Raw genomic sequence first — 23,364 nt, 5'->3', positions numbered from 1 at the left:
TGAAAGTGGCTTTGTGTGGCTTTTAATTATTACAACTCCTTGACTAATGATATGAAATTCTAAGGTTGTTGGGGTTTTCCCCCTCAACTTTTTCCTAGGTAATTTTTCTAAATGGCTAAGAAATGGTCAAATTATGAAAGTTTTTAGAACTTTAGCCCATCCTTTTTTTTTTAGCTCCTAATTAAGTTATACAATAATTTTATTGTTGTACAATATATAACAATATAATATATAATTCCTTCTGGGAACCCTAAACGTGACATTCAAAGTGTTTAAGCTACTATAACGTTATTGGAGATTGAGCAGTGGAAGTAATGTGAATGTAAATGTAAATGATGTACGGAAGTGTACTGAATATTTCAATGGAATGTGAAAAAGAAAGTCCCACTTCACTACCCCAAAAAATTTGAATTAGAGCACCCTCAAGTGGCTGATCCCTGAAATAAACGCAAAGGTGTGTGTATTTCCATTAGGCTATAGCAGGACACAACTACAAATGAATGAGAGAAGTGAATTAGTTTTTATTTTTGTGAACAGAAAGAGAGAGAGAGAGAGAGAGAGAGAGAGAGAGAGAGAGAGAGTTTCAGGCCTGGGGGGTCTAAAATGAACACACACTGACTTCATGCATGCTCACACAGACATCCCACTTTATTCTTGCAGAGCAGAAGTATTTATACACACTGATAACAGCAGTGCGTGGACGGTTTCTACTGGTGCAGGGGCCAGACAGATAGACAAAACACACAGCGCACAAGGTCATACTACAAAATAAGTCTACATGTTTCAGCTATATTAAAGGATGGCAGTTGATCAGCTTATTCAAAGAGGTAATTAAATATATACATTCATCATAGGTATTTAATAGCACAGAGACACACAAACAGAAACTATGACCCAGTATTCCCCGTATCCAAGGTGTCTTAATACAGTTCATAATATACGAGTACATGATATAAGAGAATTTCCTTTCATTAATCTTTTTCAAGAGCATACTAAACAGGGTTGTTGTTTTTTTTTTTGTCTGGCCCACTTGACATTGAACTAAGTGTAATGTGACCCGTTACCTTAAATGAGTTGACATGCCTGCCCTACACCAACCTAACTCATGTTGGGCTAGTCTAGTGGTCACCAACCAGCAACTTCCTGAAGTCTTTAGCTCCAGCCATAATCGTGCCCACATGACCATCTAAACATTGGCTTAAGAAGTTCTTGATCAACTAAAACAGGTGTGTTAGATGTTGGTTGGAAATGAAACCTGCAGGAAGGTAGATCTCAAGGAATAGGGTTGGTGACCACAGGGTTAGTCCATACTGGACTCAGTACTGGGTTTCCAAATTTTTTTTTTTTTTTTTAAAGCCTACTTATTTAGAATGCATTCAATTCAAGTGACATATAACTATATAACTATAAGAACTCAATAATTAATTGAATACCTTTGATAGGAGGGCACATGGTGGTTTAGTGGTTAGCATGTTCGCCTCACACTGCCAGGGTTGGGTGTGTGCAGAGTTTGCATGTTCTCCCCTTGCTGTGGGAGTTTCCTCCGGGTACTCCGGTTTCCTCCCCCAGTCCAAAGACATTCATGGTAGGCTGATTGGCATGTCTAAAGTGTCTACAGTGTATGAGTGGGTTTGTGAATTTGCCCTGCGATGGATTGACACCCTGTCCAAGGTGCCAGATGCTCCCTGCGATAGGCTCCAGGTTCCCCGCGACCCTGAAGCATAAGTGGTATAGAACATGGATGGATGGGACCTTTGATAGGAGTACAAAAATACAGTAAAAAAAATAATAAAAATAAATAAATAAATAAAATAATAAACACCCCACTCTGAGAAACATTACTGTACAGCGCCTCTAGTGGTTACAAAAAAAATATGAAACGCATTTTCTCTCATGTCCCTCTGCGGCTCCCGTGCGTTGCGTGGTCAACGGTATCAAAACAGTAACGGTGAATGAGGTTACATTGCCTGCTTTCAACCTCCGCTTTGGGACATGGACAGTTTTCTACCACAAGGAGACCAAGAAGAAACCTTTTCAGCTTCCTGATAATGACTCTGATAAAGACGGTATCGTTTTTGTTTTCCTCAGCTAACGTTATTCATTCTGTGGAGCAGAAACAGCTCTGTTTATGGTTAAAGTGAAAGTGCGTGAGATTAAAACAATATTAGGATGATGATGATGATGTTTATTGGAATAACAGGCATAAAGAACAGCTGAAACATGCATCTTACAGGCTTTAAAAAAAAACAACAACCAAATATAGCCTATTTATGTATATACTGATACCTAAATGCTTATCAAGCTAGATAAGTTAGTGATTTATTTATTTATTTATTTATGTCTCGTATAACAACAGCTGCTTTTTTGTCTTTCTTGTTCTCTTGTTCCTTTTTTAAAAAAAATTATATTTATTTATTATTTATTGGTTTTGGCTGCTTGTCCTGAAGGGAGCGGTCATCTTGGGTACTGTTATTAAAACTAATCGTGCCTTTGCGTTATTTATGGAAAACACAATCCAGATTCATTAATAGTTTCTCTTCGAACTTGTCAGTTGTTACATATAAACAACTAACAACAACAACAACAACAACAACAAATGCTATGATTAGTAGCTGGAAGCATATTGGCTTGGAGCTTCACTGGCATGTTTAGATAGGGTTGCCAGAATCATTAATTGAGAGATTTTATTTTTATTTTTATTTAGTCTGTTCAAATAGTTATAAAATTGCATAAATACCCCAATTAGCATGAAGATCAAGTTGTGGGGTAGTCTGTATGCACGAGCCAAGCATATTGTGTAGACTCTAGAGTAATAATTGTGAAAATACATGTAAAAGAAAATTGCCAGTTTGCGTAAATACAATCAACATGGCAACAACAACGATGATGATGGTGATGATTATTGTAATGACGGTGAGGCAGCTTTGGTACTTGCCTATTTATTTGTCTAAATGCAATGCACCGAGTTTGATCTGTCTGTTTAGCTAGATCTGATAGATGGGTGTTTAACAGGTTTATGGGCCAGCTGAGGCATTATGAGTGATCACTATGAGAAGCCCAAAGTGCTTGAGCAGATGGAGGCGCACGCTGAGGAGGCTACCGGAAACTTGCCGGTGTGTTCACCGGCATCCGCGCCTCCTGCTCCAGAAACAGCCGAAAAAACCTGTAGTAAAGTTAAGAGCAAACCAGGAACCGGGATCGTGAAGCGAAGCCCGGATCTGCTCGTGAACAAGCCGCGCGCATGCGCCTCTTCAGACCCTGGTAAGGGCGCGCGCCGGCACGCGCTCCCCGGCAAAGGTTCGGGAAAGGCGGAGACGGCCGCGGTCAAAGCCGTGAGAAATGCAAGATCCGTCACTGTAGACACATCCAAAGCCAAAACGTCTCTGGAGGCGCTCAAGCTCAGCATCAGACAGCTCAAATGGAAAGAGGTGAGAGAAACGTCAGGACGTGTGTGTGTGTGTGTGTGTGTGTGTGTGTGTGTAATCCATCCATCCTCTGACTGTTCCACACATCTGAATCTGCAGTTTGCTTCCCAAGAGTGCTCATGCATTCAGCAAGCGCCTTACACTGGTCAGGGTCGAGGTGGATCCTGAGCCAGTCCCTGGGCGAGGTGGGAATACACCCTGGATGGCATCACAGTGCACCATGCACACACACCTTCACACCCAGGAGCAATCTGGCATAGCCAATCCACATACCAGCATGTTTTTTGGGATGTCGGAGGAAACCGGCGAACCCAGAGGAAACCCACACATACACAGTGAGAGCATGCAAATGTTATATTTAAGCAGTATCGCAATCGCATTCGTGAGGTTATACCAAATATCGGCGTGGTTATGAATCAGCCCAAAGACTGAGTAATGTAGCTAATCACGTCCGTGCTGAGATGCAGTATAACCACGCGATTGCGAGTGCGATATTGCTTCCGTACAACAGTTCTATGAACAAGACGTTAATATTAAGTAAGTGACATTTCGCCCACAATATGGCCGAATGAAGCCGCACTCACTCGCTGTCCCTTCTTCCTTTTCTTCTTTGTCTGACGAGCTTTCATACTTTACGTCAGAAGTTAACTTCCCGAAAATAGTATCGTTTGCCGTGTTTATTAATGATGTCGCTGGCACTGTTCTAGTAACCATTTCGAACTGGTAAGTGGAATTTTACATGGCGAACACAGATGAGTGGAGCGATACTTGCAGTGAAATGTCCCAGTGCGATTATACTAAATACAAGCAGTCTTGGAATGCAGCTTGACCAATCGAATTAGTGGAACTAATAACTAACTGTTGTCCGTCCGTCCATCCATCCATCCATTTTCTATACCGCTTATCCTGCTGTGTCACGGGGAACCTGGAGCCTATCACAGGGCACAAGGTGGGGTACACCCTGGACGGGGTGCCAATCCATCGCAGGGCGCAATGACATACACACTCACACACCCATTCATACACTGCGGACTCTTTGGACATGCCAACCTACCATGCATGTCTTTGGACTGGGGGAGGAAACCGGAGGAAAACCCCTGCAGCACGGGGAGAACACGCAAACTCTGCGCACACAGGGCCGCGGCAGGAATCGAACGCCCGACCCTGGAGGTGTGAGCCAGACGTGCTAACCACTAAGCCACCGTGCGCCCACTAACTGTTGTGTAAATCTGAATAATTACTGTATATTCATTAAAATGTGATTTTTAATTGAATAAGGTTTATATACACTATATGACCAACAGTTCGTGGACACATGACCTTCACTCTCATATGTGAGCCTATTGGAAGCCCAAGGTGTGAATGAGTGTGTGATTGTGTGCACATGGTGCCCTGTGATAGGCTCCGGACCCACCTCAACCCCGGCCAGGATAAAATTGTCATTTGTGCCCGTTTCTGAAAAATCTACACTTAACATTGTGTCACTATTCAAACATTTTGATAGCCTGATGTGAAGTGCTAAAAATCTGCACCATCTCCTAAAGTCAGAAATAGATGTCTCAATGAGGGAAATGATAGACTGAGACATTTAACCGACAGTTATTCTGTGCAATGTAGAAGCCATCATTACTCCAAAGCAAAACCCTGTCGCGATCTCCATCCCACACGTGAACGGTTTCCGATAACAGCGTGCCCTGAAGTGTTTTATTCCTAGTATATCACAAGAATTTGCCAATGATAATGCTTTTAATTTATTAATGAATGACCCAACACGCATTTAATCCATTTATAGCTACTTTTAATGTAACATTTGCTAAACTCAATTACTTCATATTATAACATAGCAGCTATAAAAGCAGTTTCCTTTAGAAGTTAAACTCCTCACAGAAAACGTCACCGTATCAATGATTTTATATATATATGTGTGTGTGTGTGTGTGTGTGTGTGTTGCACCCGTTCTCAATGCATGAACTGCAAGGCCAAATTCATTTATTTTTTACTGTAGACTGAAGACATTTGGTTTTGAGATCAAAAGTTGGATATGGATCTAGACGTGTTCAACAACAGAAAACGTGGAACGTTTTGTATCAGACCACCCAATTTTTAGGCGAGCAAAAGTATTAAACATGTGATTGACAGGTATTTCTTGTTACTCAGGTGTATCCTGTTAGATTGATTGCTTAAACAATAAATAGCACTGAACATCTACTCTCGGTTTTAGCCTTCAGTTTCAGCTGTGAAGACTTCTTCTTTTCTTTTTTTTTTTTTTCTTTTCACTTGTCGTTAAAAAGGATAACCGAATGGGGTCGGCCAAGGAAAACAGAAACAGTCGATGACAGAAACATTGTGAGAGCTGTGAAGAAAAAGCCAAGAACAACAGACAGCAACATCACCAGCAACCTACGCTGGGCAGGGGTGACGCTATCACAATCCAGTGTTCGAAGACGACTTCGAGAGCAGAAATATAGAGGCCAGAGATGAGCCACAAAAAGTTCTGGAACCAAGATTAACCTCTACCAAAGTGTGGAGAAAGTATTAATGTATGAATTGAAATGAAATATATTACTTTAGTGAATATACTAAGAAGGAGTCTGATAAATGAATATACAGTATTATCTCATTGTTACTAGAGTCAACTTCCCAAAGGCTCTGATGCTTTTGCTGAATATTTTAGTGATCACCCATCACTTCCAACTTTGTCCTTCAGCACTTCCTGAGTCGCTCGTGTACGGTTACATTCCAGCGTCTGTGGTATTAGAAATGACCCCATGCCTCCCATAAATATATTAATTACCCATTACACAGAACCATACACACGGCCATGCGTGTTGTGTGACTGCTGCCTGGCGCAAGTTCTACACACGTTGAATGCATGTCAAGACTCACTAGTAACATTAAACCTTCCTCGTAAGCCTTGGGTTTCATATGAACGGTATCTGCTTCATCCTTTTGTCCTGTGCTGTCCACCAATGATAAAATGAAAGGCTCCATACATACCTGGATAGTGCTATCGGTGATGACGCTGGCTGAAAATCAAAGACACTTAAGTTACACTTAAGACTGATGGTGGAGGCCGATGGCGTCATAGAGCAGAGAAACACATGTACGACTTTTGTGTGTCTAATTTGTATTGGTTGCTGATTTTGAGGGATTTTTTAGTCATACGTGTGTGTGTGTACATGTTTTTATATCTTGGTGGGGACCATATTGTAGCAATGAGGTCAGGTCTCCCAGCCAATCAGAGTGAGCAGCCACTAATTGGTATTAGCTCACAGGTCAGCAGGTTAACCAGGGTGTGTGTGTGTGTGTGTGTGTGTGTGTGTGCAAGCCTGGAACAAATCACTTGAGCAAAAGCTAAGAACACAGAAATCTTTGTGAAAAAGCAGTATAGCATGTTTAAATTTCTAAGTAGAAAGCTGAGACTGGTGATTAAAATTATATATAAATGCATATCTTTTATAAACGATGGTTTCTAAAATATGAAAGCATGGCCGATTCATAATACAGCATTAACCCTCGTGTTCTGTTAATTATTTCTCTGATCACTGCAACTGTAAAGCCCTTCTTAAAATATGCCCATATACTGTAATCTAGATACATCTCAAATATAACCGAAAAATATCAACTCTTAATTAACAGCACAGAAGCAGCAAACCTCTTTATATTGTACCAGACAACTCCCAAAGTCATGTTAAAGAAGTTGATCATTTTTTTTTAAGTCACAGTATTTATTACAATACATCTAATACCAATACTAATGTTCAAGTTAGTATTGTAGCAATGCTTCAAATTTAATTAAAGGGAAAAAAAAAACTAAATCTCCAACAGATGTTCTAGCTGTTCCACGTCATTTACAGTCATTTTCAAATTTATTATCGAAAATTATCACGAAAAGATTATTGCGCCGTAATGAATACCAGGTCATTTATATACTTGTTGAACATCCCATTCCAGATCTATGCTGTTATAATAAGCTCCACTCTTCTGGGAAGGCTTTCCACTAGATTTTGAAGCGTGGCTGTGGGGGATTTGTGTTCATTCAGCCACAAGAACATTAGTGAGGTCAGGCACTGATGTTGGATGAGGAGGTCTGGGGTGCAGTCCAATTTCCAGTTCATCCCAAAGTTGTTCAGTGGGGTTGAGGTCATTGCTGTGTGCAGGACACTCGGGTTCTTCTACTCCAACCTTTGCAAACCGTAACTTCATGGAGCTCACGTTGTGAACAGGAGCATTGTCATGCTGGAGCAGGTTTGGGCTTCTTGGTTCCAGTGAAGGGAAATTGTAATCATATAGCATACAAAGACATTCTACACAATTGTGTGCTTCCAACTTTGTGGCAACATTTTGGGGAAGAAGCAGATGGGTCTGTTGGTCAGGTGTCCATAAGCGTTTGGCCATATATAATTTAACTCGTAGTGGATCTTTCAAACTCATCCATGCACATCATTCAAGCATCTTAATGGAATTTCTTCTTCGAATCAGGAGACTGAAACGCCCATTGAAAAAATATTGCTTTTTGTGTCCTGCAGCCATTCCTGTGTTGATTTGGATGTATGTTTAGGGATGATATCTTAATCGATAGCCATCTGTGGCCAAGTGTTAACTTCCTGGCAGAATAAACCTGGTTTTGGGGCTAAAATATCCTGGTACTTTGCGTCATTCATGGTGCCATGAATCGTCTGGACCACCAATCCTCAAAAACAATCCTAAAACACTAACACTAATCTACCACCATGTTTTACACTGGCTCATGCCAGCGGTGTATGAGGCCAAACAGAAATTGACCACAACACATCATTCCAATTGTTCATTTTGTGGCTTGCTCTAAGGACTTCTCAGGATTGTAATGCGTGAAACTGTCAGACTTCATTAGACGGTGCCATTCTGTAATTGTGATCTTTGGGTTCCTCACCATCTTCCTCACGCTGTCGGCCCACAGTGTGCTCATGCATCTTCTTCCTGACTAATTTCCAACTGTTTAATTATGCTTATTGGTATTTTTATACAATGATTTTAGCCCATTCTATGGAAGTGCCAATTATTCTGAAATTGCCTGTATTATTCCTGTGGCTAGGGAAATCACCGCTTTAATGTGAGGGATGAGTTAAAATAACAAGGTAACGCTGGCTAGTTTCTGTTGCGTCAGGACCGTGTCTCAGCACTGCCTGCTGACATTAGCATATGGGTCACACTTTAAAGGTAGGAAATGATTAAGCGTGATTAGTGATTTATCTGGGATAATCTAATTTCTATCCCACCACGTTTGCAGGTCGATGAAGGACTTAAAAGACAGAAGCCAGTAGGGAAGCTATTGTTACTATTGTAGTTATGTATTGTTTTGGTAAACACTCTGAGCCAAAAGATATGGCTTGGGTCTAATGAGACTGTCATTGTTCGTAGTAGAACTTTTTCCTAATCTGATCACATCCTAATCTGATCACATCCCTCGTTACCTTTGTGTGCCAGGTTCCTTATATAGGAACACTGCTTCATCTCTATTAGCTTGTTAAACAGTGACATAATCCTCACAGAATCCAATTCGGTCACGTCATCTTACACACACTGCACGCAACGTAGCATTTATATTTCATCCTAAAAAAAAAAGGCACAGAAGGCTCGAAAAACCCTGACCTCACTAATGAGATTTGTCTGTTTCAAAAGTAAATATGAAATATGGCATACACTGTACATACAGTCCCCTCCAAAACTATTGGAACGGCAAGGACAATTATTTTTTTTTTTGCTGTACACTGAAGACATTTGGGTTTTGAGATGAATATGAGAAGAGAGTTTAGAATGTCAGCTTTTATTTCCTGGTATTTATATGTAGATGTATTAAGCGACATAGAACATATCACATTTTGTATCAGACAACCCAATTTGTAGGAAAAAAACATTGCAACATGTGATGGACAGGTGTTTCTTGTTACTCAGGTGTGTCCTGTTAGATTGATTGTTTAAACAATAAATAGCTCTGAACATCTACTCTTTTTCGTCTTCGGTCTCACCTGTGAAGACTGTTTGTTGTTCAAAAAGGATAAGCCAACATGAAGATCAGAGAGCTGTCTATGGGAGAAAAGCAAGTCATTTTGAAGCTGAAAAAAGAGGGAAAATCAGTGATTGCACAAACATTGGGCATAGCCAGTAGAACAATTTGGAATGTAAATACCAGGATTTCCTGGTATTTTAAAAGGTAGAATCCTAAACTCTCATCTCATATCCATCTTTTGAGCTCAAACCCAAATGTGTTTGGTGTATAACACAAACAAATGAATTGGCCTTGCAGTTCCAATAGTTTTGGAGGGGACTGAGAATACAGTGCCCTGCACTAATATTTGACCCTTGATAAATATGAGCAAAGAATAATTCCTTAGATTTAACTAGTGCTTTTCTAGGCACGCAAAGCGCTTTACATTGTATGGGCGGGAAATCTCCTTAACCACCGCCAGTGTGTAGCATCCTCCTGGATGATGCGACGGCAGCCATAGTGCACAAGAACGCCCACCACACCAGCTATTGGTGGAGAGGAGAGGATGTAGCCAATTCAGGGATGGAGAATTTCGTCAGGACACGGGGGTTATACCCCTACTCTTTTACAATAAGTTTCCTGGGATTTTTAATGGCCACAGAGAGTCAGGACCTCAGTTTAACGTCTCCCCCGAAAGACGGTGCTGTTTTTACAGTATTGTGTCCCCGTCACTATACTGGGGCATTAGGATCCACACAGACCACTGGATCCACACAGACCCTGCTGGCCTCACTAATACCACTTCCAGCAGCAACCTTAGTTTTCCACAGGAGGTCTCCCATCCAGTGGGAAACCAGACGAGAAGGGGAAGTGGTAGCTCAGCGGTTAAGACGTTGGGCTTCTGATTGTACGGTTGTGAGTTAAAATCCAAGTGCTGCCATTGTTTGGCCCTTAACCCTCAACTGCTCAGTTGTATAAACGAGATAATTGTAAGTCGCTCTGGATAAGGGTAGACATATGGAAAAGTACCTCATGCCCACGGTTAAATATGGTGGTGGATCTTTAATTGGTCGTTAAATATGGTGGTGGCTCTTTCCTGGACATTTTGTTAGGATACATGGCATCATGGACTCTATCAAATATCAACAGATATTAAATGAAAACCTGACTGCCTCTGCCAGAAGGCTTAAAATGGTACGTTGTTGGATCTTCCAGCAGGACAATGATCCAAAACATACATCAAAATCAACACAAAAATGGTTTACTGACCACAAAAGTCCTGCCATGGCCATCCCAGTCCCCTGACTTGAAACCCATAGAAAACCTGTGGGGTGAACTGAAGAGGAGAGAGAATTTGAAGGATCTGGAGAGATTCTGTGTGGAGGAACGGTCTCAGATCCCTTGCCATGTATTCTCCAACCTCATCAGGCATCATATGAGAATACTCAGAGCCGTTATCTTGGCAAAGGGAGCTAGCACAAAGTATTGACTAAAAGGGTGCCAGTAATTGTTGCACACCTATATTTAACAAAGGCTTTCTTCTTTTTTTTTTTTTTTTTGCGTAAACCTGTGCTGTGTTTGCAATTGTTTGAGATCCATGAGAGCAGAGTATTTTTGTGAATTTTTTTTTAACAAAAGATCAAAGGGGTAATATTGACTATACAGTTCGCTGTTTTGAGGAGGGAAATATTCATCACTCGTCGCAGTTAGCTAGCTAGCTTGCTACTAACAAAAGATGCACATGGAGGCGTCCATGTATTTCACCCCGCACACTTTGTAGCTCGATTGCACGTAGATTCGAAAATGACACGATTCTGTTTTCCAACTTTCCCACTTTCAAGGTCGTATGCAGCATAAGACATTAAATGAAAACAAACGTTCTTAAGACTTCAGTAGAATATTAGATGTCATTGTAATAATAGACAGAAATGGCAGCTGTATATTTTGATAGCTAATTTTGGGATTGCTAACAATAGCATTTTGTGCATGCCAGAGAGGTTTAGCCAGACATTAGAGACTGATGCCAAATCCAGACAATAAAAATAAATTAAAAAAAAGAAATGAAACACAAACAACATATTCTGTTATTTAATTTGAGGTTTCATTTCATTTGGATTCATGAGGCTTTTTTGAACAGTATAAAACTTCTCAGCATTAAATAAAGTAACACAAAAAGTTAACATTAACAAGCGAAGTATTTAGCATTAACAATATAACAAACACTTGTACTGATTTTAATACTTTTCAAAAACCACCAACAAATAACCATCACCCACCCCCCCATTAACCCATGTTCATACAATCACTGATTTAAGATTTAAATGTTTGGGATTTCAAAACATAATTTCAATGTTGCTAATGTGTGTAGACAAATTTTTTCGTAAACATAAGTCAATGTAGGTGTATTTTTTTTTTAACATTAATATATGTTAATAGATGTGTTAACTTACTTTGTTACATTCATTGTGGTGTATTAATATAATTATCAATTCAAAGTCTGCATTAGGTTTAAATTTATGATACATTATCGTGTTCATCTGGTGCACATAATGGGCTCAGATTTTATTTTGTAGCTAGAGTTTTAAATCAAGATTAATTTTCTCCTTCTGTAACCCTGATACATATAATATATACGAAATCACTGGAAGCCCAAGTGAACAGAAAAATAATCTTGGTGAAAATAATTATAAAAATAAAAACCCTATTACTAGTATGATGCTTTGCTTTCACAAAATGAAAATAGCTTCTCTCTCTCTTTTTTTTTTTAAACTATCACCTCAGCCTTTTGCTCAGTTTTTATTTGAAGTATAAGTATGATCTGTAGGTGAAATCTAATGTGAATTGTATTTTAACTGCCTTTCCTCTCTGTTTAATCTCTCAGTTTCCAATGGGCAGACGGACAGCGTGCGATATTTACTGGCATGGCGTCTCCTTCCATGATAACGAGAATATTGTTTCAGGGCAGGTCAACAAGTTCCCAGGTAAGTTAGTAAGTTACCTTGTTAATCATGATTATGATTATTTTCTCATTTGTAAGTCGCTTTGGATAAAAGCATCTGCTAAATGAATAAATGTAAATGATTCATCAGTTCCCTGCACTGTTAATAATGATGTGACTTGAACACTGATCTAATCTTAAAATATTGTTTCACACCATTATTAAAAGCAAAAACATTCACTAAATCCTAAAAAACATGAATTTCATCCTGACAGCCAAATGTATGTGTCCTCTTCCTGTCAAAAGTTGCAGACTTTAGAAAATATTACGGGCATGATTGTTCTTAGTAGTATGTATAATTGCCTATGTGTTGTTGTTTTTTTTTCATATCCATTATACAAATCATTGCATTTGTTGTAAGTATTGTAAAATATCTGACGTATTATTCTGTGACTGTAATTAAGAAAATTTGCTTACCACTCACTTATATCTAACATATAACTTTCTTTTCACACAGAAGAAATTTACAGTACATTTACAAGTAACATTTAAAAAAAAAATTAAATCAGGTGGTTTAGCACACAGCCAGTGTAACTGTGTGCAAGACCAGACTTTATTTTCTTGGTTGCCACAGTCCAAGCAAATACAGTTGTTTCTAATTGTAACTGAATTAAACATTAGTGATGGGGCTGTAACGAGGCTATCGACGATATTGAATTTTCAGAAATAATGTTAACCAATAAAATTCTGATTACGGCCTTTCTCTAACAGAACTGGTGATCAGTGTGTTAATATGCTCCCTGCCCCAATAGTGATTATTCATGCCTAGCTATTATACACAAATAAATGTTAGTTATGTCTGTAGCTGTGGTTCGATGAACCCCGTATAAAAACCCGGAACAGTCAAATCACGTGGATACCTTCTTGGTAATTGCAATAAATAACGATGTCGTACAGGTATCCTTCCCTGGAACGTTCTTCTCGAGCTCTCGTTGGCTCAGCACTAGTTTTGAATGACCGGGTACCCTGGCAGTCATCCTGGGTAGTCATTCATAGAACTACAAATGATCTCTGCACTTAGACCACTGGGACGGGTGATGTTAAATTTGTCGAACCTGGAGAAGGTGCATGGTGCTTCCCAAGTAGCAGCAGCACCAATATCCTGGAGTCGTGTGCGACTAAGTAATGGCCATGAGGAGGAGACACTACCCATTGAGTGGCATGTCATGGTACGGGTTGGGTGTCCAACCCGCTTATAGGTCTTGGTGATTATGTCCACCATACAGTGGGCCAGTCTTTGTTCAGAAAAGGCAGCCCCTCATGTCTTGAAAAAATGGTTGTCCCTAGTCTAAGTAGTGTGTAACGTGAGTGAAGAAGGTTGATGTTTCCTGAATGGCCTACTCCTTGGTGTGAGTGGATAGTATTCAGTCATCCAAATAGAGCAGTGTACTGATGCCTTAGGGCCACCTGCATATGCACATCATGAAAAGACCTGTGGTGTTGGAGAGAGACTGAAGTTTAGAATGAGGAATGCCTGCTTTTGAAAGGCAAATCTCAAAAGGCATTTGTGTTTTGGGGCCATGGGAACATGGAAATCCACTCGCATGACCCGGTCCCGTATTTGCATGGCCTGAATTAGATCTGACCACTTTACCATGGGAATGGCTTTTAAGAACCATTTCAGCCCTCTTAAATCTATTATGTGATAGAAGTCATTGTCTTGCCTCTATTGTTCTGAGCTGTGGGGTCTACCTTTCTTGCTTCCCTCCAGGAGTGAACAAACTTGGCACACCTGGCATCTGATACTGATGAGGCTTTGAGCCCCAAGAATGTTGGGGGCTAACAATGGAGCAGGAGCTTGTATCTCTAAGAAACAGTCATACGGTCCCACTGATCTGATGTATTCACTGCCAAATGAACAATATTTTGGCTGCAAATCATTAACTGCCAGCCCATGCCATTCATTGGGGCTGCGCCATTTGGATGTGATTAGAATTGCGGTCTAAATCCATGTGCCAGGGCATGCCGTGTTGGCATTGGTATTGCAGCGGAGTCTGCACAGAGGATGACTGAACAGAATTCTGTCTTGGTAAGATGGTCAATGCTAAGTCAGTGAGCACATAATTGGTGGCTGTCCTTGACTTCCAAAGTATTCTAACACTAAATGTAGGGGCATGAACAAAGCTAACACCACTATTAATGCTAATGTAGGAATCCAACTCAATGATTACCTTTCTCCACAAATGGCACTAGAATCTAAGATAAAATGTTACTAACTATGGCCAGACAGGCCAGGTTACCAGTAGCTTCATACTGGTGTACACGTAGTCTGACGTGGATGAGGTGAGAGGAAGAAAGAGAAAAATGGATGTATGACAGCTGTACTTGTACAAATACTGCATCATGCTTCACTCTGTCATGTTGCTGAACGCTCTTGGCATGCATATATACACGCTCATGAAGGTTTCCAGGTGATACTCACCACCCTGGCTGTGAGAACGGCTGAAACAGAACTCCTCTCGCTAGCGTGAGACTAAAGTATGTTTAAATCTCAACCTGACCTTACACTAAGCCATATTAATTGACTTTGACATTGATCTCATGGAACCAAGTCAGCGTTAGACCACATGTTGTTTCCAGTTAGAAACCTTGTACCAGTAATACAAGGCCCTGTCTCTGTTTATGTTCAGGAATGGTAGAGATGTTGCGTAAGATCAACTTAAGTCGTGCGGTGCGCACCATGCAGCAGCTTTTTCCAGAGGAGTACAACTTCTACCCGCGCTCGTGGATCCTGCCTGAGGAGTATCAGCTGTTCTCCACTCAGGTACCGAATTATATGCACAACCTAAGCATAAAAAACGACTGAAAACACAATCAAAAAGGAAAAGAAAACATATTATAAGAGACAGCGTGGAGGCACATGGCCTTACACAGTGGGAAGTTTTTCACAATGCTAACCTGCTTGATCCACTGATCAGCTAATGATTAAGCCTTTAATGAGTTGGGCCAGGTGTTTTGAGGTGGAGAAAGCTTCAAACTGTACAGGGCATTGGAGTTAAGTGCCCTTGATATAAGGGTATAGAACTAGACTGAACAGTATTATTACTGTGTGATTTGGTATTAGAGTTTGTTTATAACCCATGACCTGTCCACCATTTAGTGTGGAGGTCCCACTGACTTAAAGAGCACAACATATATTAATTACACAGTATTAGCAGTGTAACTCAGCTTCTCTTAGTAGGAATATAACCAAATATCAATGTCTTATTTTATTTTATTTTATTTATTTGTTTATTTACTGACTTCTTACTGATTTGCTGACTTATTTACTTAAACAATGCTTGCTAGAAAGGTTCACAGAGCATCGGGATTTAAAACATAGTGGGAGGTTTGTACTGTCATGCGGGCACGAGGTCAGATACGAAGCTAGCGGGACAAACAAATTTATTTTTAATTTGTATTTACAGCATCCTTGGTAACTTCCTGGGAAAGAGGACCTGAAATTTAATAACTAAATTTGTTAGAAAATATCAAGAACAGGTACAAGCAAAAGTATTAATTGTGTGAACAGGATTTTAAAAAACAACAACAAAAAAAAAATAAAACAGTTCCACAGACATCTCTAGTCGAGATCGATGAGCATGATGGCTCTGATGAACCGTCAGAGCCAGGATTCACTATCACACAACACACTATTATCAGTGTGCTGATAATGCTGGCATTTCAAGCCCTGAGGTTTTTCTGGTGTTTGCAGTGTTTCTCAGGGCATACGGGGGGGGGGGATCCCTAACATATCCTCTTCTGATTTAAATTGGAACACGGATGCAGATATTTGGAGCAGTGAATATTTGGAGATACTGACAGTGGCCTTGCATTACACCCCTACTACTTCGGGATCCTACAGATGGTAGGAATGTGAAGGGAAATTGTAATGCTATACAGCATGCAAGGATATTCTTCACAACTGTGTGCTTCCAACTTTGTAGTAACAATTTGGGGAAGAAGCACATATGGGTGTGATGAACAGGTGTCAACAAACCATTGGCCATATAGTGTCGGTTTCACAATCCTGTGCCATTTATGCTGAACACAAGACTATAGCTTTTTCAAGCAGGTCTTCAACCATTCAAGTTGGTTTCTGCTCTGTGCTTTATCAGTCCAGAGCTGCACTGCCGTATTATCAGGCAGAGCTAAAAAAAAAAAAAAAAAAAGTATATGCAAGCATTGGAAATCTGTGGCTGGTTGCACGAATACGCAAGTTCTGCTGTAGCCTAGTTTGAATGTAAATCACTGCATCTGAGTTTACCGGCTACTAAACTTTATTGATTGCCCAAGTAGCATAGGTTTAACGAATATGTGCAAGATCTGCCTTATATACAAGTACTCTAATTCTGTTCAAATACACCTTGTGTAGAGTAAAAAGTGTGTTGTTACAGACAACACATGCATTTTCATTTTATTTTGTGAGACCTATAAAGATTTCTTTATATAGGAAATACTTTTTGTAGGCTGTGAGTATCGAACATGGCAACCTCGCCGAAATACACGGTTTTTAAAAGCACACATAATCCTAATGGATCTTCGAATGAATTCTGAATTAGGCAGCGTATCAAGCACTTCAAATTGAAATGATCTCACACAAATTGAGATTATTGGGAAATGAGATCACACAGAATATTTAAAGCATTTTGCCAATCAAGTAATGGTATACCCTTTTCCGTGTTTTCAAATGCGGTTTAAGTTTGCAGCCACTTGAGAGACAGGTGCTGACTGCTTCCATGTGCCTCGATTATGAGTGCAGGAGTTTTGCAGTCTACGAACACTTCACACATTTTTTGCATACCTTATATGTCTGTAGTGGAACCGAAATTCTATACCGCTCTCATTTACAATCAAAATCACATTCAACTGGTGCAACTAGCTGCTGTACTCTTGGCTTGGCAGAGTGTTTACGTCTAGCTGCTCACACATAATGTTTAAATGCCAAGCAAATCCTGCTTGGGTATTCTTTATCAGCAGCTGTTATTTGTACTTGGCACATCCCCAGTGTGCAAACTTTTACTCTCACTTTCCCTCACACATAGTCTATTTCTGTTCTCTAGCTGCGTGCAGGTTTACGTACCAAAAATTGGCAGTGGCAGAATCACTGTAAATACAAGCTAAGCCATTTAACTGCCAGAAATCAATTAATCATGAACGAGAAGTGTAGATTTGGATTCTAGCTTAATTCTACATGCACCGTCTATATAACTACGCTTTAGCAATTTAGAGAGAGCTTCTTAATCTTGGCGCTTGTTCTACTGATTATTTCCTCTCTTGTCTGGTTTGTTTGGTAGCACAATAATCTGTTTTGTTTGTCACTACATAACTGTAAAGTACATTTTGATTCCAAATGCTGTAGAGGGCAGCAGAGTTCTGCTTTCTTTCATTTGTACGTTATTAAATAATTATAACAAAACAACAACAACATTTTTATATAGTTTCCTGTTTATTCTTTTAACCTTTGAATAATTTGTAGATTCGTCTGTTGAAGGACAGTGACTGCACCATGAAAACCACATTCATTGTCAAACCCGACTCCGGCTCCCAAGGTGACGGCATCTACCTCATTCGTGACCCTGCTGACCTCCGGGCCATCTCAGGATCACAAGTCAAGCAGGCGGTGGTTCAAGAGTACATTCAGAAACCACTTCTCATCGACAAGCTCAAGTTTGACATTCGCCTTTATGTCCTTGTTCGTTCTCTGGATCCTTTAGAAATCTACATTGCCAAAGAAGGCCTTTCCAGATTTTGCACTGAACCCTACCAGGAACCCAGCCAGAAAAACCTCAGTCATGTGTTCATGCATTTAACGAATTACTCGCTGAACATTCACAGTGGGAATTTTGTGCACTCAGACAGCTGCAACACAGGAAGCAAGCGCACGTTTTCCAGTGTCCTTTATCGTCTCGCCTCCAAAGGTGTGGACATTAAGAAGGTTTGGTCAGATATCATAGCGCTGGTTATCAAGACAGTTATTGCACTTGTTCCTGAATTGAAGGTCTATTACCAAGCTGATATACCACCAGGCAAACCAGGACCTACTTGTTTCCAGGTATGTTTAATGATATACGTACATGGATAATTACAGATACGCTCTAATATACACTAGGTCAAGCCGAAAATTGGTGGGGGTGGGGGTGGGGGGGGGGGGCGTTGTTACTTGATGCTCATAATATTATGCAACCTTTTTGAAATGTAACCATGACAACAGTGATAAATGAATAACAATACCATATCCTATGAACAATTTGTAGATCCTGGGCTTTGACATCCTGTTGATGAAGAACTTGAAGCCTGTTCTGCTGGAGGTCAACGCCAATCCAAGCATGAGGATCGAACATGAACAGGAGGTGAGAACGCCCACTGTATAAACAAGAAAGACCAGTACTTATTATAAATATATTTAAGGTATGTACACAAACCTTAATAAATGAGGGGAGAAACAGATGCTTCTGGACAGGTGTTCTGCATAATACAATTAAACAATTAATAACCTACCATGATCTGTGTGATGTAAAAAAGAAAAGCATGAGCATTCCCAGGTGACCTTGGTTTTGGATCAAGATGGCAAGAGGCACAGATGGCAGCAGTTTCAGTCACAAGGGCTGTTCAACTGGCTGGGTTTCAATCAGAACAGTGACTAAAGTGGCATCTGCATTTAGATCAGTGTGAAAGATGTCAATAAATATGGTTAGAAATTGTGGGTAAAAGCTTACATTCAATGAGCATGATGCTGGAATTACTGTGATATGTAGGGAACACAGTAAGTGTATGTGTGGCATACACTGAGAGAACGGTATAGGCCTGAATGCTTGACCTACAGTGAGATGGCAGAATGCTGTAGGTTCTGTTTTACTGCCATGGTTTGGGTCCACTTGAGTCAGTGCAAATCTGTACAAAGTTCTTCTGACTGATCACCTTTATTCCATTATGAAAGCTTTCTATCCTGGTAGGAGCGTTGTCTTGTGGTACTCTGCCACCACATTCACAGGCTACGGGGGCTTGTTGAATGCTTTGATGATGATGATCATGATGAAAACGATGTAATTCATATCTATGGCCTTCACAGTCACCAGATCTCGACCCAGTTGAACACCTGTAGGAGATTTTGGATCAACGTGTTAGACACCGCCATCAAAACAACAACTGAGGAAATATCTTTTGGAAGAATGGTGTTTATCTCTCAGGACAATTCCAAAGACTTGTAGAATCTATGCAGTTTGAGGCTATTCTGGAAGATTTTTGTGGCCCAACACCTTACAAGACACTATGTTAGTTTTTTTTGTCACTCGTGTGTATGCTTGACATAGTAAATCCTGGAATATGCGGATACGCTGGACCTCTTGCAGGTCTTTGTGGACAGTGGATCAAATTTATGTTATTGCATACAGTATTTTGGGCATATTAATAAAAAGAGAACAGGTAGAATTGGAGCTTCCTGTTGCTACACAACAGAATGTAAAAAATCATGAGGGGGGTCTGCCCAGACTGTAAACAACAAATGATGAAGTCCCAGGCACAGAGCATCCAATTTCTGGTTAAAATGTGCCAACTCGAGTCCCTCATCAGCTGGGACACAAATGGTATGCCCTGATAAGAGAGAAATTCTTGAGAATCCCAAAACGGCTGAAACGGAGGACTGTATTTCTCATTGAGGCTTTCTGGATGGCCAAATTTCAGTGTGTAAAGTGTATTTCTAGTCTTTATTCATTCTCCCAGAGCTGAATATAGCAGTGTCTCCACAATGTCCACATGGGACGGTGATGTCTAGTTTGGCCTTGCGTTCCTCGTCGGCCTATAAAAATAACTATGTCCATAGGTTACATACTGTACTGTATTCATATGCCTATTACTATAATAGGATGTGGTTTGGGAATGGAATAAAATGTCACAATTGTTGTGTTTCCATTGTCCTATATAGCTTTATAATTATGTCTTTGTTTATATACCAACTTTTCCATTTTTACCAAGTCTAAAACCTGTTTTGTTTTAAGACTTTCCATCGAGTTGTTCTTATATGCAAATTCAATACTTGTATAAACTCACATATATCGGAACGCCACTGTTAACTATTGGTGTTATGTTTCAATGTTCCAGGTGTCACCTGGTGTTTTTGAGTATGTACCTAGCCCAGTAGACGAGGAAGTCAAAGTAGGTGTCATTAGAGATACACTGCGCCTTATGGATCCGGCCCAGAGGAAGCCACCCACGTGAGTGTGTTTTTCTGTAAGAGGTCACTAGACAAATAACAAGACACAGGTTCTCATAATGGTTGGAGGAGAAAAGCTAAAGCAGCAGTGAGGAAAACCTGAAAGTGAACATGAGGGTTCTGTGACACGCTCCCACACGCACATTACTGTATGTCTTTAGTGTAGGAAAGGGGAGTAGGTCATTCCATTTAACTTTATCCCCCCTCCACATTGCTGAACCTTTTGCTTACTCTGCCTTCACATTTGCGTTTAGATTTTCAGCATTTGGCACACGCCCTTATCCATAGAGACTTGCAACCATGCTAGTTGAAGTAGGCTAGCTAGCTTAAGAATACCATCAGCAAATGATAAATTCGTTAGCTGGTCCATTGGGCAAATGAAAGCTCCAGTGTGCTTGCCCAGACCAGTGTTTTGTTTGCCTGCACGCCTAATTGACTGTGCTAAAAACTAAACATAGGTAGTTAGCTAGTTACAGTCCCCTCCGAAAGTATTGGAACAGCAAGTCTAATTGTATTGTTTTTGTTATACACTGAAGACATTTTGAGTTTGAGATCAAAAGACGAATATGAGACGATAGATCAGAATTTCAGCTTTCATTTGATTGATATTTACATCTAGACGTGCGAAAAAACTTAGAATATGGCACCTTTTGTTTGAACCCACCCATTTTTCAAGTGATCAAAAAATATTGTGAACAAGTGACAGACGGGTGTTTGTTGCTGCCCAGGAGTGTCCTGTTAGATTGATTGTTCAAATAATTAATAGCTCTGTAAGTGTCGTCTATTGGTTTTGCGCCTTGGGTTTCACCTGTGAAGACTGGATTTGTTGTTAAAAAGGTTAAACCAACATGAAGATCAGAGAGGTGACTATGGGAGAAAATGAAGCCATTTTGAAGATGAGAAAAAAGGGAAAATCTATTAGAGCCATTGCACAAACATTGGACATAGCCAATACAACAATTTAGAATGTACTGAAAAAGAAAGAAACCATTGGTGTACTAACTACTAGACATGGAACACGTCAGCCAAGGAAAACAACAGCAGTTGATGACAAACATTGTGAGAGCGGTGAAGAAAAACCCCAAAACCAACAGTCAGTGACCTCTCCAACAACCTTCACAGGGCAGGAGTGAAGGTATCACAATCCACCATTCGAAGAAGATTTCAAGTGCAGAAATATAGAGGCCAAACTACAAGATGCAAACCACTCATCAGCAGTAAGAATCAGAAGATCAGATTGGAATTCACAAAGAAACACAGAGATGAGCTGCGAAAGTTCTGGTTTATTTTCTTTGTTTGGTAAACTTGTTCAAATAAAAAAAACTAATAATACAGATACAAAATCTACTTGTCCCTGGTGCCCAGGCTATTGATTTGTCCACGCCTGCATCAAAAACCTGTAAACACTGGAAGCAAACACATGCACAAATAGTTTGATAAACGAAAAAAAGGATCAGCTGCTGGTTCTCAGGTAAGTATTGTATCAGTAGACTGGTGAGACCTTTCTGTGCGTGCGTGTGTGTGTGGGTGAGACTGCGCGACAGAGGCATTTCATTACACGTGTTTGTCTGCGGGTTTATTCATCTGATCCGAGTTGATGATTTGTAAAACAGGGTTATTGTCTGGAGCTGGGTTGCCACAGAACCCGAAATGAAAAACAGATTAATCGAGCTCTGCTGTGTGAGCATGTTAGTGTGTTTGCGCTCTTTTTTTTTTTCTTTCTCCTTTTTTTTTTTTTTTTTTTTTTTAGGATCTCAAGTATTGAGCATTTCGAATTCAGCTTCTTTATGCGTGTTGTCTGTGTGTACGTTCCCATCTCAAATGATCTATTAAATTAAAATAAATGGAGCATCAAAATTGTCTCCAGCCTCAAGAAACATCACCATCCAACTTTACCATTCACTAAAAGCTTAAGGGAAAATAAGACGAGGAGATGAGTTTAAACAAGAACTCTGCAGAAGGAAGAAAGTTGAATTATTGAATTGTGCGTGGGCGTTCCACCGCCTTCGTTTTTGCATAATCATGTCTAGAACAGAGAAAGTAGTTGAGATGCAATGGCTTCCTGCAATTGTTGAAATGGATTTTAGTTTTTAGAAACACTTCCCACACAATTCCAAGTGCTTGCACATAATGGAAATACTGTATTACTAATGTTTCAGCTAAGCGTATTTGTGGACTGGCTCCTTTAGTTTGAAATGGTTTTGAAATGACAAAGCACCTTATGGATCTGTCTTCTGACTCACTCACAATCTTTTCTCGCGCAGTCATTCACTCATTAAGCAAAGTGTAAAATCTCCACTAGGGGGTGCTACATAATATCCCTTGAGCCTGGCAGTGGTGTGTAACTGGTGGGGAAATAATAAGAATACGATGGTTACGTCAGATGTGGATGCAATGAAACCGACACGTAAACAAATGCAAAACAAAACAACCGTCTTAAAGTGAATAAAAGCCCATGGAATACATGATTGTTGACAACATCTCTAAGAGTTAATATCCCAGAGACATTGGAGAAATTCATCTATAGATGTTTGTTCTTTAGAGATACAGTCCACAGCTTGGTCTAGGGGCATGGACTAGGATCCTTTGGGAAGAGAAATGGCAAGAAATGGACCAGTGCACGTGACATTTGTAAGTAACATCCCAATGCAGTGTGATGATACTGCCGCCTTATTTTTGCTTGCATGTACCATTGAGAGGCATATGCAACCAAAAGGGGGATGATCAAGTTGTCTAAGAAAATCCTGTACGCACCCAACATGAACTTGCTGAAAATCAGACC

At 40.2% G+C, this 23,364-nt stretch overlaps 1 protein-coding gene across 4 annotated transcripts in view; it reads left to right on the top strand.

The window, feature by feature from the left end:
- Positions 1-880: 880 nt before the first annotated feature.
- The window catches only part of ttll11 (tubulin tyrosine ligase-like family, member 11), a 28,382-nt gene continuing 5,898 nt past the window's right edge, over positions 881-23,364 (top strand). Inside the window, exons 1-7 of one of the 4 annotated variants that reach the window (XM_053618286.1) lie at positions 881-2,066; positions 3,013-3,428; positions 12,275-12,374; positions 15,022-15,155; positions 17,850-18,425; positions 18,628-18,723; positions 20,471-20,583. In XM_053618286.1, coding sequence (XP_053474261.1) covers positions 3,036-3,428; positions 12,275-12,374; positions 15,022-15,155; positions 17,850-18,425; positions 18,628-18,723; positions 20,471-20,583 — 1,412 coding nt within the window. In that variant the 5' untranslated portion in view covers positions 881-2,066; positions 3,013-3,035. Of the gene's footprint in view, positions 3,761-12,274; positions 12,375-15,021; positions 15,156-17,849; positions 18,426-18,627; positions 18,724-20,470; positions 20,584-23,364 lie in introns of all 4 variants that reach the window. The other 3 variants (XM_053618288.1, XM_053618287.1, XM_053618289.1) reach the window with 3 other exon arrangements.

The sequence above is a fragment of the Ictalurus furcatus genome, chromosome 28, assembly GCF_023375685.1.
Source record: "Ictalurus furcatus strain D&B chromosome 28, Billie_1.0, whole genome shotgun sequence".
Taxonomy (NCBI): Eukaryota; Metazoa; Chordata; class Actinopteri; order Siluriformes; family Ictaluridae; genus Ictalurus; species Ictalurus furcatus.
The sequence above is the reverse complement of the archived record's forward strand: the minus strand, read 5'-3'. Positions and strand labels throughout refer to the sequence as shown.